The 16,799-nt window shown below is 38.8% G+C and overlaps 1 protein-coding gene across 1 annotated transcript in view; it reads left to right on the top strand.

Annotated features, from left to right (window-relative positions):
* Window positions 1-16,799, top strand: part of LOC107586496 (thyroid adenoma-associated protein homolog) — a 94,714-nt gene that overhangs the window by 106 nt on the left and 77,809 nt on the right. The window contains exons 2-23 of the mRNA XM_016273889.1: window positions 226-306; window positions 375-481; window positions 584-717; window positions 836-984; window positions 1,543-1,575; window positions 1,681-1,729; window positions 1,867-2,063; window positions 2,204-2,298; window positions 2,405-2,628; window positions 5,382-6,085; window positions 6,770-6,895; window positions 7,231-7,385; window positions 7,500-7,655; window positions 7,747-7,842; window positions 8,904-9,027; window positions 9,430-9,572; window positions 9,652-9,883; window positions 10,206-10,360; window positions 10,428-10,659; window positions 12,807-12,968; window positions 13,284-13,445; window positions 14,878-14,894. Coding sequence (XP_016129375.1) covers window positions 234-306; window positions 375-481; window positions 584-717; window positions 836-984; window positions 1,543-1,575; window positions 1,681-1,729; window positions 1,867-2,063; window positions 2,204-2,298; window positions 2,405-2,628; window positions 5,382-6,085; window positions 6,770-6,895; window positions 7,231-7,385; window positions 7,500-7,655; window positions 7,747-7,842; window positions 8,904-9,027; window positions 9,430-9,572; window positions 9,652-9,883; window positions 10,206-10,360; window positions 10,428-10,659; window positions 12,807-12,968; window positions 13,284-13,445; window positions 14,878-14,894 — 3,525 coding nt within the window. The 5' untranslated portion in view covers window positions 226-233. The remainder of the gene's footprint in view (window positions 1-225; window positions 307-374; window positions 482-583; window positions 718-835; window positions 985-1,542; window positions 1,576-1,680; window positions 1,730-1,866; window positions 2,064-2,203; window positions 2,299-2,404; window positions 2,629-5,381; window positions 6,086-6,769; window positions 6,896-7,230; window positions 7,386-7,499; window positions 7,656-7,746; window positions 7,843-8,903; window positions 9,028-9,429; window positions 9,573-9,651; window positions 9,884-10,205; window positions 10,361-10,427; window positions 10,660-12,806; window positions 12,969-13,283; window positions 13,446-14,877; window positions 14,895-16,799) is intronic.

Raw genomic sequence — 16,799 nt, 5'->3', positions numbered from 1 at the left:
ATGTTTTGAATGTGTAGTAGAACGGGGTGTTCGGTGTGGAGGAGAATGTAATATATATATATATATATATATATATATATATATATATATATGTGACTAGCACTAGGTAACGTTAGGTTGAGCCGGAGCTCTTATAACTTGATCTTCAGCACTTGTTGTATGATCGTTGTAAGTAATTATACAATGAATTTATGATACACATCTGCAGCTGTTGTTATGTCTCAGATCTAGTCATGGTTGTGAAGAAGAAAGCACCTAAAGTGGAGGCTGTAGCTTTGGATGATGTCAAGCTGAAGAGCCTGACAGGTGAGTGACAGAAATCAACTTTTAGTGGTGTGCATACGTTACCTGTAATATCTCATGCTTTCTTTCAGATTCCCTGTCTGTGGAGGGGGATAGTAGATCTACAGAGCTAGCTCGGGTTCTGAAGGACAGCTTACTGTCCTCTGACCCGGTTGAGCAGATCCAGCTCATCTCTAAGGTTGGTCTGCATCACATTCATCTTAAATATCTACACTGAGTTATGCTGAATGTACTGTACTGTAATCGCACAGACCTTCATTGGTTTGTATGTTGACTGCAGGCAGGCGTCCTGTTGGAGCAGTTGAGAGAGGATGAGTGCACTATGGGTCCTTTGCTGCAGGCTTGCATGAGCACACTTGCGTTCCTGTTTACCACACTGCCAGCTAAGAACCCGCTTAAGAGAGCCGTAGCAAGGTTCCCACATTTCTCTGTCACTCATGCTACTGGAAAATCAATAACTCTTATTTGAAAATGATTGACTTCTGTGTGCTTTGTTCAACACATTGGCATCAACTTTTTCTTGTCTTATCAGTGCACTAGGAAGTGGCCCGGATTGGCTGCAGGAGCAGACGGTGGGATGTCTGTCTGAGAGCCTGTCTTCTTGTCTCTCCTCTACGAGCACAGATCACTGCTCACACTTAACAGATAGCATCACTTCCTGTCTGGATGGCTTTAAAATCGGTATGTTTAAGTGATGTAATTTTATAAGATTGGATTGGAATCAGTAAGTTGTTGTTAAAAAAAAAGAAGAAATTAATACTTTTATTCAGCAAGGATGCATTAAAAATGGAAACTAAATGCAGTTATAATGCTGCAAAATATTTCTACTTTAAATAAAAATAAAAGTTGTGCTTTTAAATTTTCTATTTATCAAAAAAAAAAAAAAACATTTTCCAGAAAAATGTTAGGCAGCACAACTGTTTTCAACGTTGATGGTATAAGAAATGTTTCTTGTGCGTCAAATCAGCATATCAGAATGATTTCTGAAGGATCACGTGACTCTGAAGACTGGAGCAATGATGCTGGAAATTCAGCTTTGCATCACAGGAATAAATTACATTTTAAAGTATATTCAAATACAAAACGGTTGTTTTCAATTGTAATAATATTTCACAGTATTACTGTTTTTTTCAGAATTTTTTTGTTTAGAAAGGGAGACTTCGTGTGCATAACACACTTTTTTCCAACCCCAAGCAGTTTGACATTTTTTTTTTTTCAATTGTTCTGTTTGTTTTACAGGTGAGAAATGTGTTCACCGTTTGCTAACGGAAGGTTAGTATACAAGTTAAATAATTTAATGCTGTATCTTTTGGTTTTCTCTGCTCTTTTACAAGTTCTGTCACTGATGTTTATTATTATTATTTTTAAATCTCATAGTGCTCCAGTTCTTCCAAAGGACATTCAATTATTATGTGGAGCAGAACAGGTAAAGTTTTCCCTATTGTACTGTATAATGTGCTGTATGCATGGAAGAAAAAGTTGCATGGATGAAATCTTGTTCCTGTTACCCAGAATTCTTAAAATGTCTCTAGCATGGTTTGTTGTTGTTGATTTGTTGTTCAGGGGTTTGTCTGGTCGTCATGTGGCCCAGGCTCAGCTGATGCAGTCGTGTCTGGCAGCGGTGAAGGCCTCAATGCTGGTGGTTCAGAGGTCTCAGGAACCCATCACTACTGTAGTGCTTTCAGCTTCAGATGACCAATCTGATCTACATCAGGCTCTCAGTGGACTACTCAACTGCTATACATGTATCTTGACTGATGGTAAGGCAAAGACCCCTATATTCTTCATATGCAACTTGACATTGAGTGTTTTTGTATTTATTTACACTTTTTTTTTAATATATATATTGTATTTATTTCTGTACATTTTTGTATTATACTGAAGTTCTTTTCCCATCTAGAAGAGTTTGTTCAGACGGTCCAGAGCACTGCTGGGATGGCCGTTGTTTTGCTCATTAGATCTATTATTGGCAATGGAGATGATGTACCTGTCATAGTAAGTGAGAAGCAAGAAGCTTATTCTGTACTCTGTCTTAACTTGAGCTGCATTTTAATCCATTCCTGACTGTGGAAGTGCTTTTAAGTGTGAAGCGTGTTTCTAGGTTGCGGGTCTTCTGCAGTGTTCAGTGGATGCAAGCAGCATCGCCCCTCAGTGGCTGAGACAGAGCTGCGCAGGTCTGTATGAGAGAGGCAGGCCTGCAGCTGTGGCTCTGTATTTGAGTCATGGAGCTCTGGCTATGCTCAGCTGGAGAGGAAAGACTCTTGGTCCACAGGCCGAGAAACTGCTGCTGCTCATACCTGAAGTGCTCCTGTCTCTAGATACAAGGTACTAAAGGATACCAAATGCATTCACACAAAGGACATGCAGAACTACCGATTTTAACAGTTGACAAGTCAGTGGGTTTTCTGAACGAGGGATTTGTTTGCAAAATTAAATAACTGGCACTTGCTACAGCCTAAAGAAATATTATACCTTTTAACTTAAAATACATCATAATTTTTGCTTATAAAGGTAAGAGTAATACATCATTTGGAACCACAAAGGGTCTACTTTTATTTGTGCACTCACAATATCAGCAAACGTTGCTTTTTTAGAAAACATACAGAATGCGCATTCTGCCGTCTCGGTCTCTGAACAGGAGCACTTCACAAAAATGAACCGGAACTCAAATTACTACTTTAAATTTCAGCGGGTGTTGCAGTGCATCAGTCCAAAAGAAGTTAAATAAAAAGCACCCATCCATAAAAAAAAGTGTCTCACACGACTTCGGGGAGTGAACAAAGGCCTCCTGCAGCAAATCGATGCATTTTTGTAAGAAAAATATCCATATTCAAAATGTAATAATCACTTTAAATGTAGCTTGCGCCAACAGTTGTACACGGAAGCAGCTCCGGGAGCATGACGTATGAGGTCAGTGTTGCGCATGCGCCGGTGAGTCTCGTGAAAACCAATGTTTGTTAACAGGAGCAAAGGAAGCAAAGTTCCCTTACTTTAGCAAAGGAAGACCAGTCTCCTCTTGGCTTATATCGAAATCCTCTGACATTCTTCTTTACAAATCCTCGTTTTGTACTTCTAATTCGTGACTGTTATTTTGTTTTGATCTGTCCACTGCACTTCCGCGTTCGTCACTTCTGAGCGGCGCATGCGCAACACTGACCTCATACGTCATCAGCCCAGAGCTGCTTCTGTGTACAATAGGGCTGAATGATTAATTGCATTTGCGATAGTATCGCGATATGAAAAAAAAACACGATTTTTCAATCGCAGAGGCTGCGATTACGCTCGGTCATGTGACACGCGAGAGTAAAGAGGTGTGTTCGACTTGAAGAGCGATCGGTGTATGACCTCAAAGTACGGTGAGAGAAAGCATAAGGAGACGTCTGCTCTCTTATAGCTCTCTCAGTACTTTGATGACACACACCCATCGGTCTAAGCAGCGCTGCTTCAAGTCGAGAGTGGGCCATCAGCAGAAAAAGATAAGAAATAAAACTGTAAACAGCCAAAGGATGTAACTTAGAATGGGAGATGGATCAGTTTGTGAAAGTTAAGAGAAAAGCCATAGATAAAGTCGCACAGACCCAGGCAGGTGCTGGTCATTTAAAAGCTAAATGCAGAAAATATGACGAGGCATATCTTGCGCTTGGCTTCACTCACCGTGTCTATACCGGACGCTACAGTTGTGCGTCGTGTGCCGCAACAACTCTACACTGGACGTGACAAAGTGACTGTTGCAAATCATTTTAACTTTGTGTCAGTATGTCATAAATGGAACGAGGCATCAGTTTAATGTCGGGTTTTGTCGTGTTGCTTCACATCCAGTGTACACCGTGCCACTGATTATAATTGTTCTACTGTATTTTGCCGCTCGCGTCCGGTGTAGACACGGTGTTTAATGTCGTTGGTGAGGAGGAAAGCTTGTGTGTGTCCTATGCCTTAGCGGACAGCATGAAACCCACAAAAAATAAATAAATAAGAGAGAGAATAATAATAATAACAGTTATTCTCTCTATTCTATTTTTCAATGTTTCAAGTGATGCAGGTGTTTTTTTTCCCTGTAGGTTTTTTAAATTAAAAAAGCATTGATTTTTCACAATGTTTAGTGAAATTATTTGGTAGTCTGAGGTGGGATGGGGATTCGGGAAAGATTTTTTTATAGGTTTAAAGGGGGGCGTGACCAAAAAAGTTTGAGAACCACTGGTCTAAAGTTAAGAGACAGTGTTTAGTGCAGTCCACATGTTTATTACAGTGACTTTGAATTACCTAAAGTAGTGTGATAAAGCAACAGATTTGTTTTTATATTTCTGCAATCTACTTTAGTTTGTGCGATTTGTTACTGACTTACATATTAATGTTTACACCAGGCTTATTTGTCAGTGCTTTATGTTGTCATAATTGTTACATGCTTACAAGGTTGGAAGTGCAACAAATCAGTCAATATACTACAATATACTACTTTTAAAATTAAACATGTTTTAGAAAGCATCATTACTCCAGTTTTCAGTGTCACATGATCCTTCAGAAATCATTCCAAAATGCTGAAAGTTGAAAGTATTGAAAATATTAATAGAATTTCAACAAAATACTGAGAAACGGTAGTGTATAGTCGTCATTTATTTGCTGAAAGTTTTTCCACAATAATATTTCTGAAGCTGCATTACAGTAAATATTGTGAATATTTACAGAGCAAGCTAAAAGTGACAGGAAATGAGAACCCCCTGGAAAGGCACAATAAAAACCATTTTAAAAACGCTAAAAACACTCTTTTTCTATCAACCATTTTTATGTTAAAAGGACAAAAAAGATGAACATATTTTAAGTAGTATTTTTCTCTTCACATTTGTTTTTGGTAAAAATGAATGTCAGTAGCAAATAATGATTAATCTTGTAATTTCAGTTGTGAGAAAGCAAAATGAAAGAGTAAAAATACAATCTCTCTCTTTTTTTTTTTTTAACTCCGTTAGGTTGCATCACTAAATTCATCCCCTAATTCACATTGTACTGCTGAGCTTAGTTCATTTTGAAGTTGATCAGCCTGGATTTCCATTTGAACTGCTCTTTGTCATGAATCTCTCTCTCAGAGTGAAGGAGTCCAGTACGGTGATGGTAGTGGCTCGGGTTTTGACACTTTGGAGTGGAGCTGCGGTTGACTGCGTCCAGGTGGACACACATCCCCCTCTCCTTCGCTCGTCTCTAATCGGAGGCTCTTCTCTAATCGTACGCCTTCACCAGCACATCTACGCCCACTGGGAGCACCCGCTGGACGGGGTTCGACACCAGACGTGCTCCATGTTCCAGAACCTCCTCACGCTCCACCAGCACTGCAGTGGCCACAAGTCCGATCCCACCGGTGACCCTTACATCACCCAGCTCACCCAGGACCTTCTAACGCTGGAGTGGCATATGAAAGGGAAGTACGGCACACTGGGCTGCCTGGTGGAGCATTTAGGAGCAGAGTATTTACTCAAGCTTGATGGGGGACTGCCATCCAGGCTGCTGGATCTGATGGGGGATCAGACGATGGCACCATATGCCAGCGACCTTCTGGAGAAGCTGTTTGTCAGCCATAAGGCCCAGTTGTGTGCACGGTTTAGGGATGGGGATGCCTGGATAGATGGGTGGCATGAAGTTTGGGTGAGGCCTCTGCTGCAGGTACTGTGCACAGCCCGATTGGATCAAACCACTTATATACTGGACTACTTCCTGCCCAAACTGCTACGCTGCAACCCCTCCAGCCTTAGCCACATGGTACAAGCCCTGCAGGAGATGCCAGCTTGCACTGAGGGTAAGAGACTTGTGTATATACAGTACTGAAAGATTGGGCGCAGTAAGAGTTTTTCTTTAAACAGAATTTTATAGTATATGTATATATATTCCCAAAAATATTAGGCAGCAGAAATGTTTTCGCCATTATAATAATAGCAGTGTTTCTTGAGAAGCAAGTCAGTATATTTACTGAGAAAAATGGTGATGTGTTCAATATTTATTTTACCCGCTGTACGTACATACATACACACACACACACAATGTATTTATACATTGAAACCAAAAACAGGAAAAAATAAATACTTCTGGAATACGTCTGGAAAAACACTACTTATCACAAAATGAACTCAAGAAATAAAAAAAAAATAGTTTTTTTATCATCAAAATAGCTATACATAATTTATAATTTGTGTTAATATTGATACTACATTTTACTTGAAGAATAATGATGCTCAGCGATTGAAACAGAAATTGTAATCATGGATATTTTTTTATTTAATTTTATTATTATGATTATTTTTGCATTTTTAAATCTTTGCAGTATTCATTTGTGTATATACGTGTATAAATAATTTTAGGGTATTTGAGTGTGGAATATTTTTCAAAAACAGTGTTATTGAATTTAAATGAGGATTTTGAGGAATTAGGAATATTGTATAAAACTGCTTGTTTTTTTTGTAAGTGCTAAGTGTTTGTTCCTCAGGGTCAGCTGGCAGCAGAGGTGCGTTGGGGGCTTTGATGACGTGTCTGCGTGCCGCCCGGTCTCAGGGATACGTCTGGAAAAACACTACTTATCACAAAATGAACTCAAGAAATAAAAAAAAAAATAGTTTTTTTATCATCAAAATAGCTATACATAATTTATAATTTGTGTTAATATTGATACTACATTTTACTTGAAGAATAATGATGCTCAGCGATTGAAACAGAAATTGTAATCATGGATATTTTTTTATTTAATTTTATTATTATGATTATTTTTGCATTTTTAAATCTTTGCAGTATTCATTTGTGTATATACGTGTATAAATAATTTTAGGGTATTTAAGTGTGGAATATTTTTCAAAAACAGTGTTATTGAATTTAAATGAGGATTTTGAGGAATTAGGAATATTGTATAAAACTGCTTGTTTTTTTTGTAAGTGCTAAGTGTTTGTTCCTCAGGGTCAGCTGGCAGCAGAGGTGCATTGGGGGCTTTGATGACGTGTCTGCGTGCCGCCCGGTCTCAGGGTGTTCTCAAGTCTGTGGAGGAGGAATTGTGGGGTGGCCTGGTGCCGCTCCCACTAATGCGACAGGCTCTGGTGCACAAACACGATCAGGTAAACTGAAGCCGCATTATATTTTACTGTACCTTTAATAGTTCATGTCTGACATGCTAAACTGTGTCATTTCTATAACACAAAGAGAATTGAAGGCTGTTTATGTAACTTCAGGTGCGAATGGATGCTCTGGGTTTGCTATGTGAGAGCCATCGCAGCACAGAAACTCTGTCCAGACAGGAAATAGAGCTGATCCGCCACTTCCTGCCCTTTAATCTAAACAGTCAGTCACCAGGAGTCAGACAGCAAACTGTCAGTCTGTTAAAGAAGGTAGGAAGCGATGATGGCTCAAGCTTTGATTGGCCAGAGGACATTGGAGGCGTGTTCTGATTGGCTCGTGTCTGTTTTGTTGTGTTGTCAGCTCCTGTGTAGGATGAAGGACGGCGCTCAGCTGCTGCAAAAGAAACTGGACCAGCATCACAACCACAAAGACCAGCAAGTCTTCAACATGTACCAGGTAAAATTGTGATACTAACTGAGCTGTAAGATACACTTCATGGATAGGAGATTCATTGGTTCTAAATCTTTGCGTGAATGTATTTACGCAATAGACATTTTTGCTTTTGAAATTGATTAGATAACTGACTAAACCAAAAAGTCACATGTAAAATCTAGCTAAAGGAGTGCCAAGGAACATCAGAAACCGAGAGATAAGAGTCCTCTGATTACACAGACATTGAGTGATGTGCCTCACACATGAAGCAATAAACATTAAGATAACAGAAGAAAAATGTGTTTTTCCATTAGCAGGAGTTCTGTTAGTTGTGATGAATACATTGGTAATTCTCCACGTGTTTTTTTTTTTCTTTTCATGAGTTAGTTGGGGACATTAATTAAACATCATCACGCTGAACAGGAAAACTCATTTACTCACTAGTTTACTCTTGCAAACTATTCTAACTCAAGTTGGTAAATAAGTTTGAAGCTTCATGTTAGTGACTTTGAAGCCATGCGACTGTTGATTAGTTTGTTTGCGACATTACTGTTGGATCCAGTATAGTCAGCACAGCATCGTCTTTTAGTTTCAATCTTTCTTAAAATCCTGTGTTGAATTGAGCCTGGTTTCAAAACGAATCTGTGGTAAAATTAAGTGAACAAAGGACAAAGTTCTTACTGACGTGGTCTGGCACTTCATTATAAATAAAGTGAATCAAAAAAAGTTTATCGTTTGGTTTCTGCGTAGACCTGCGCTTGCCCCTCTCTTTATTTACACTACATGCGTGAATCGGTGGGCGGGGCTAAACAGGCAGCGATGCAGAAGCAGGCGTTGATCATCTTCTGCAGAGGCAGTGTTTAGCCACACTGTTATGCCATAAAGTAGAACATTCCACAAGCTGTCGTTTTGGCAGGTTGGCTTAAATATAAGCTGTTTTTAGACTAATGAGACAGTTTTGAGTTCTGAAACTTACAGGATGTTTTTATAGCACACTGTCCTCTTATATATCAAATGATCAAGGGAATTTTGGTTTCTCCGTTCATGACCCCTTTAAACTGAAAATATTTTTTCTCTCTTATCAGGAGTTTCTGTGCTGGTTCTGCGAGACTCTATTCCAGGTGTTTCACCCAGGAGCCTCATTCTCCAGGTGTCTGATGGCTCTACACCTGCTGGGGCTGATCGCTGAGCATTTCACCTTTAACACAGGTATTTTTATAACTTTTACTTGCACAAGGATTTCATCTTAAGTGATATATTGCCAAAACTAATATTACTGGTCGATATACAGTATGCCATTCCTTTAAATTTATTGCTGTTTTTAATTATTGGTAAAATAAAAATCTGTTTTACATCAAGTTAAAATTATTTTTTCCCCTAATTATTTATAATAATTTTAGTACATATTATGTAAAATAAATATTGTTACAGTATATTGCAGAAGTTGTTATCCATGTGTTATTTACTATCTTTAATATGCATGGTATCATATAAGCCTTTATCGCCTTTATATCAGCCGTCAGCCACCCTGCTCTCGAAGACATTCACTACTTCACTAGTCACCTCATTATACTTCAAATCATCTGTTCACCTCTTTTTTTTTTTTTTCAGGCTGTGGTTTTGCTCTTGGAGAGTCAGTGAGCTTTTCTCATGCTCAAGCTGTGCTGTACTGTCTTGCAAGCAACTTTCTTGAAGTCAAACAGCTCGCCTGCAACCTCTTACAAAAGCTGCCCCCCGCAGCAGTGCGACTCCAGGTCAGTGTGAAAGTAAGAGTCCGAGACTACTACTGAGCAATGTTCAAATTAATATGAATGCATGTCCTCCTCTGTGTAGGAGCCGGAGAGGCTGCAGTCTTTGTTTCAGGTCGCTCTGGACCTCAGCACCAGCACCAAACCCTTCGACAGCGTCACTGCCGCTCATCTTCTCAACCTGCTGCTGCACCAGCCGGGTCTGCAGGATGCGTTACTCCGCTGTATCCAGAAGCAGCACATCCCTGTCCAGCCACCAGCACTGATCCAGTCCCAGACGTCTGAGGCTGCCAGTCTGGAGCAGAACACCCTGGCAGGTACGCTAGTGTTAGATGACCATCACTCAACATATTGGTTTATGATCCAGGCTGCCATCATCTGAAAGATTGTAGGTTTATATTATGCCCCTTTTTACAATATCCAATATATGTCTCTGGTGTCCCCAGAATGTGTCTGTGAATTTTCAGTTCAAAATACTCCACAGACCATTTATTATAACATTTTGAAAATGTTTTTCCGGCCCGTCTCTTTAAATGCAAATGAGCTGCTGCTCCCCGCCCTCTTTTACAGAATAGAGCTGCGCCACTAAAGCGCATTATACTTCAAATCATCTGTTCACCTCTTTTTTTTTTTTTTCAGGCTGTGGTTTTGCTCTTGGAGAGTCAGTGAGCTTTTCTCATGCTCAAGCTGTGCTGTACTGTCTTGCAAGCAACTTTCTTGAAGTCAAACAGCTCGCCTGCAACCTCTTACAAAAGCTGCCCCCCACAGCAGTGCGACTCCAGGTCAGTGTGAAAGTAAGAGTCCGAGACTACTACTGAGCAATGTTCAAATTAATATGAATGCATGTCCTCCTCTGTGTAGGAGCCGGAGAGGCTGCAGTCTTTGTTTCAGGTCGCTCTGGACCTCAGCACCAGCACCAAACCCTTCGACAGCGTCACTGCCGCTCATCTTCTCAACCTGCTGCTGCACCAGCCGGGTCTGCAGGATGCGTTACTCCGCTGTATCCAGAAGCAGCACATCCCTGTCCAGCCACCAGCACTGATCCAATCCCAGACGTCTGAGGCTGCCAGTCTGGAGCAGAACACCCTGGCAGGTACGCTAGTGTTAGATGACCATCACTCAACATATTGGTTTATGATCCAGGCTGCCATCTGAAAGATTGTAGGTTTATATTATGCCCCTTTTTACAATATCCAATATATGTCTCTGGTGTCCCCAGAATGTGTCTGTGAATTTTCAGTTCAAAATACTCCACAGACCATTTATTATAACATTTTGAAAATGCCTATTTTGAGTGGAAGCAGAAACGCGCTGTTTTTCCGGCCTGTCTCTTTAAATGCAAATGAGCTGCTGCTCCCCGCCCTCTTTTACAGAATAGAGCTGCGCCATTACAGCTCGGACCTGCTAAAAACATCTGTTATGGTTCTGATTATCATGTTTATCGCTCTGAAATCATGCGGTTTAAACCATATGAGTTTAAACTTCTGCGATACGGTTTTCTGAGAGCACACATCCGAAGCACACGGACAGAAAGCGGCTGTCACAGCATGTGAAAAAGTAACGTGACATGTGGCCAAGTATGGTTACCCATACTAGGAAGTAGTGCTCCGCATTTAACCCATCCTAAGTGCACACACACCCGGAGCAGTGGGCAGCCATTTTTGCTGCGGCGCCTGGGGAGCAGCTGGGGGTTCGGCACCTCAGTCGTGGTATTGAAGGTGGGAGAGAGCGCCGTACATTCACTCCCCCCACCTACAATTCCTGCCGGACCTGAGACTCGAACTCGCAACCTTTGGGTTACGAGTCCGACTCTCTAACCATTAGGCCACGACTTCCCCATGTGAGTACTAAGACTTTTCATAATTTCCGTAATTTAATTGTGAACTTTAACATTGCAAAATGCATGTAAAAAAACTTCAAAAACCAAGTGTCCATTCTTAAAGGGACCGTTCATCTAAAAAATAAAATTGGCATCAGTTACACACCGTCACATCTTTCCGAACCCATAAGACTTTCATTTATCTTCAGAACAAAAAGGTACAAGAAATTTTTTATGAAAAACCTGACCGATTTCTGTCCCAAAATTGAAATTCCATGAAACCAAAGCTTTGATTCAAAAAGACATTGTAAAATCATTTGCTTATGAAGACATTGTAAAATCAATCTTTATGAATCGAGCGGTTTAATTCTTAAGAGACGTGAGGACTATATAATGAACATATTTTATTTGCTCCCTCCATTGAAAGTTTATGTAACCAAAATTTTGAACATTTATTTATTTAGTTATTTTTAATTATGAAGGTTTAGCTTACTTGTGCATGGACCAAAATCTTTCTGGGTGTAGTAAAAATATCTCAATTTGTGTTTTGAAGATTAATGTAAGCGCATTTCGTAAATGATGATGAATTCACCCTTTAATCTACAATATTCAGAAATATACTTAAACATTTTATATAAATTATATAATTAAAATTATATACATTATTTAGAATTTTCATCCTAAAAAATCTGTTACACTACTACTGCTATTATCAATAATATTACTGATTTTTAATATACAGTTAATAATTTCTTTTGATTAATAATGTTTTGTAGAAACAAAGATTTAAACACAAAATATACATTTACCAATATACATTGTTTTTCATGAGTGGAAATTGAGACTTTTGCGGTTGTTTTAACTCTAGAGGCAGAACTGTGCATTTTATAATGTCAGTCTTTTGTGTCTATCAAGTTCTAAATAAAAGAGAAAATTATTAAATTAGATGAAAATTCGATTTTTTTTTTCATTTGTATTTATTTAACTGGAATAGGGGTTCCTTTTTTTTTTGTCGTCTCCTTATACAGTATGTAAAAATATTTACTTGAAGTACCCGCCGAGATTTTAAGTTAATATTTCAGTAAACGTATTCATAAGAATTAATATTATTAACAATATGCTATATAATAATAATAATAAGACTGAAATATTGTTTGTAAATATATAGTTGTAATGTTGTAAAATTTTTATTTTACAGTGCAAGTTGCAATACTAGTACATGGTATGTCTTAAAATGTTCACTTTCAACCTATAAATATGATAATTGCTCTAAGCTATATCACTATTTTAACTTTATTTTTGTATATTTTTAATTGTGCAGAATTATTTAAGGACAAATAATTCAGGACAGTATGTTCCACTTTTTAAATCTGTCAAATGCATATATGTGATAACAGTACATATTGTTCTTCTCTCCACAGAGTCCTCTGCTGGCCTCCAGAAGATCCTGCAGGAGATTCAACCTCGTGACACAAACGATTTTTTCACTAGTGCAAGAGAGCTGGACCCCAGTGAGAGTGACTGTAACGGCGAACAGAAAGAGCCAGAGAATGCAGTTCATAAACCACAATCCTGTAACAGCGGTACGAACACGATCGCCCTTCACTAAATACAGTTCAAGCACCTCTCCCATAGCATCTGTATCAAAAAAACGAATAAAAAAAAACTAGTTTTCATACATTCAGACACATCATAAATTCTCTAGTATTATGTCTATAGTAACTGCACTCATATTTGAACCAGAATTGATTTCAAATGCAGGCTGGTGTTGCTGTAATACATGTTCTGTCCATGAGAGGCCGACATTTGAGTAGAAAAAAGTGCGAGTGTTTATTCACTTTTTAAATCTGTCAAATGCATATATGTGATAACAGTACATATTGTTCTTCTCTCCACAGAGTCCTCTGCTGGCCTCCAGAAGATCCTGCAGGAGATTCAACCTCGTGACACAAACGATTTTTTCACTAGTGCAAGAGAGCTGGACCCCAGTGAGAGCGACTGTAACGGCGAACAGAAAGAGCCAGAGAATGCAGTTCATAAACCACAATCCTGTAACAGCGGTACGAACACGATCGCCCTTCACTAAATACAGTTCAAGCACCCCTCCCATAGCATCTGTATCAAAAAACCTAATAAAAAAAAACTAGTTTTCATACATTCAGACACGTCATAAATTCTCTAGTATTATGTCTATAGTAACTGCACTCATATTTGAACCAGAATTGATTTCAAATGCAGGCTGGTGTTGCTGTAATACATGTTCTGTCCATGAGAGGCCGACATTTGAGTAGAAAAAAGTGCGAGTGTTTATTTGGGGGGGTGTGTGTGTGTGTGTATTTGTGTTGTCTAGGTGGCGGTGATGGAGAGGCCTATCGAGTCACCGCTCAGATGGTGCTGGTGTGTTGCTGGAGGACCATGAAAGAGGTGTCCATGTTGCTGGGTCATCTGTGTCAGAGCATGCCGCTGTGCTGTCCTCTCACACACGCTGACGGCAGAGGAGTCGTCACGGAGGACCAGGTCAAACACTGACACAGACACACACTCGACAGGTGTCACCTGATCTAGCATTCATTGTTTGACACACAGACACACGCTCATCTCAAAGAGACTATTTTAGATGGAAGCCACCGAGCCTCCCTCAAGCCAAGATCTCGGTTACATAAGTGAGTGAGATATAATGGAGAACTGTACCTCATGCCGTTGAGTGGAGACTTTTTCCAGTAAGCTGATCTTTTTGAGCTCAGGGCCGAGAGATGAGACATCATGGTAACTGCTAATACAGGCTTAAATATGGTCTAGCGAACGGCCCCTAAAGAGGCGTCAGGAAATGTGATCACGGTGAATACAACTTCATTTGCCATAAAACTGAGCCTGGCGGCCATTAAAAAGAGAATGTCAAATGTATTTCCAGTACGGACTCAAAGACTCTGTTCTAAACTCTGGGGTGTAGGCTTCCTTCTAAGGTAGCACCCTATCCACAATATGTCTTAACTTGAATGTAATATAATAATAATAATCATTTTAAGGGATAGTTCACCCCAAAAGTGTACAAGTTTTTTTTCTTCTGTTGAACACAAAAGTAAATATTTTGAAGAATGTTGGTAACTAAAAAGTTTACAGTAGCCATTGACTTCTGTATTTTTTTTCTGTACTATGGAAGTCAATGGTTACCGTCAACTGTTTGGTTATCCACATTCTTCAAAATATTTACTTTTGTGTTCAATAGCTGAAAGAAATTGAGTAAATGATGGCAGAATTGTAATTTTTGGGTAAATAAATTGTAATATATATATATATATATATATATAATATACAGTCAAGTCCATATTTGGACACTGACACAATTTTCATAATTTAGGCTCTGTATCTAATAAATAAATATAGACACTAATCATTGAAGTAAATGATAAAATCTGAAGACTATTATTTCTGTTCAATAAAAATATTCAAGTATAAGTTATATCATAATTTTAATAAAACATACAAAATAAGTCAGAATCTATATACGGGTCCATAGGCAGAATTATACCCTTTGGTGCATTATGCCCACTGTAGTGGACAGATATATTTTCTGTTACAGAAAAAATGTATAAGAAAAATATTGATAAAATCTCAAAATAATGACATCCTATTTAGCTGAAAAATATTTTTTGTACCCGTCTGATTTTCTGAGAATAAAAGGATTTAACACTTATTCCTGAGGTACTTGGTGCATCTCCTCTTTCCATTGCCTTTTTGAATATATTATGCAATATCTCAAAAGAAAAGAAAAAAAGAGATTCAAAGACAATAATTAAATGGAATCGTAGACAACACTTTGGTGGTTGGGACCTGGTGCTACAACTTAAATGGTTCAAAATGGCTTCTAAATATCTGTCCACTGAAGTGCATGAAAGGGTTAGAAAGTGTGAACTGTGACAATTACATAATCTAGGACCTTTATACAGTGTGTGCCATTGTAAAGCTTGTAAGTCTATCCATCACAGTCTCAGTTTCATCCGCATTCATCTAACCTGACTAAAGACTTGGATAATCTGTTTCTCTTGTCGCAATGCATTCTGGGTTTTACGTAGTCATGAAGGATACATAAGATGCTGCCTTTGTATTTGGCTAATATGAGGTATGGTAGCATATAGCCCTGCATTTCAGCCCCGGGCCCGATGGGCCCCGACTTTTTTACGCCCCTAGGGCAGGGCTTCAGGCCAATTTTTACATCATAGTTCAGATGCGGGCTGGGCCTCGGGCATGTTTTAGGCTTCTCCTTATTTTTGTATTTTAGACATCCATCAATTAGTGATGGAAAAAAAAATTGCCGTGCTGGTGGAAACAACATGAGGCTGTGCTACTGCGATTGTCGAGAGCGGCTCGATGGTGTTTAGTGTCCCGCCAGCAGCAGCTGCGAGCACGCCTTCAGCGTTCAAATGCACGCAATAGGCTAAGCACCGGCAAAAGTAATTACCATTAATGTGTCAGGGGAAAATAGTAAGGAGATATTTGAATTATTTACTAATAAACTAGTGTTTTCTGAGTCCGTGTCGCAAGGATGAAGTTGCCGATCCTGACTCGCCATCTCCTCATTAGACGCGCCTTTAGAGAGAAGTGCATCTTTACGGATTATGAATATAATTAAAGTTTTAGTTTTTGATTTGTTTTATTTCGTTAAGTAGTAATTAAAAGCTTTCTATAGATATATTTGTCATGTCTGTGAGGCATGTATTCGCTGAGTTTCGGTTCATTTTTGTGAAGCGCCCCTGTTCAAGACCGAGACAGCAGAAAGCACATCATGTTTGTTTTCTTTATTTTATAAAAGCACAACGTTTTGTTGATATTGTGAGTGCACGCAAATAAAAGTAGACCCTTTACAGTTCCGAATGATGTATTACTCTTATGAGCAAAAATGACACCGTATTTTAAGTTGTTTCCACTGAAAAAATGCAAGCGATCGGGCTGGTGTCTCCATGTCCTGCAAAGCACGCTTTAGCTTCCGCTCTCCACACAAACTATTGGATGTAGCGCACATTTATCTAGGTTTAACGTTTAAACATTGTTATATGCTTGAACCATTTTATATCTATAGATTTTATTGTAGGCAAGTTTTGATGATTTGAGAAGGTTAAATTGATCAAACATAGGCTCACTGTCTGCCGCTGGCTGCTTGGTCGTTACTTTAAAAAGCAAAAACATATATTTAACGAACAAAAATGCTCCAAACGTTTTTCTAAATTAACTTAATAAAAAAACGAAAATAAATATAATCAATTTGCCATTATATACAAAACTGAAGTATTTTAAAGGGGTCATATGATGCTGCTAAAAAGAACATTATTTTGTGTATTTGGTGTAATGAAATGTGTTTATGCGGTTTAAAGTTAAAAAAAACATTATTTTCCACATACTGTACATTATTGTTTCTC

Source organism: Sinocyclocheilus grahami, unplaced genomic scaffold, assembly GCF_001515645.1.
Source record: "Sinocyclocheilus grahami isolate Dianchi unplaced genomic scaffold, SAMN03320097.WGS_v1.1 scaffold82.1, whole genome shotgun sequence".
In the NCBI taxonomy this organism is placed as follows: Eukaryota; Metazoa; Chordata; class Actinopteri; order Cypriniformes; family Cyprinidae; genus Sinocyclocheilus; species Sinocyclocheilus grahami.
The sequence above is the reverse complement of the archived record's forward strand: the minus strand, read 5'-3'. Positions and strand labels throughout refer to the sequence as shown.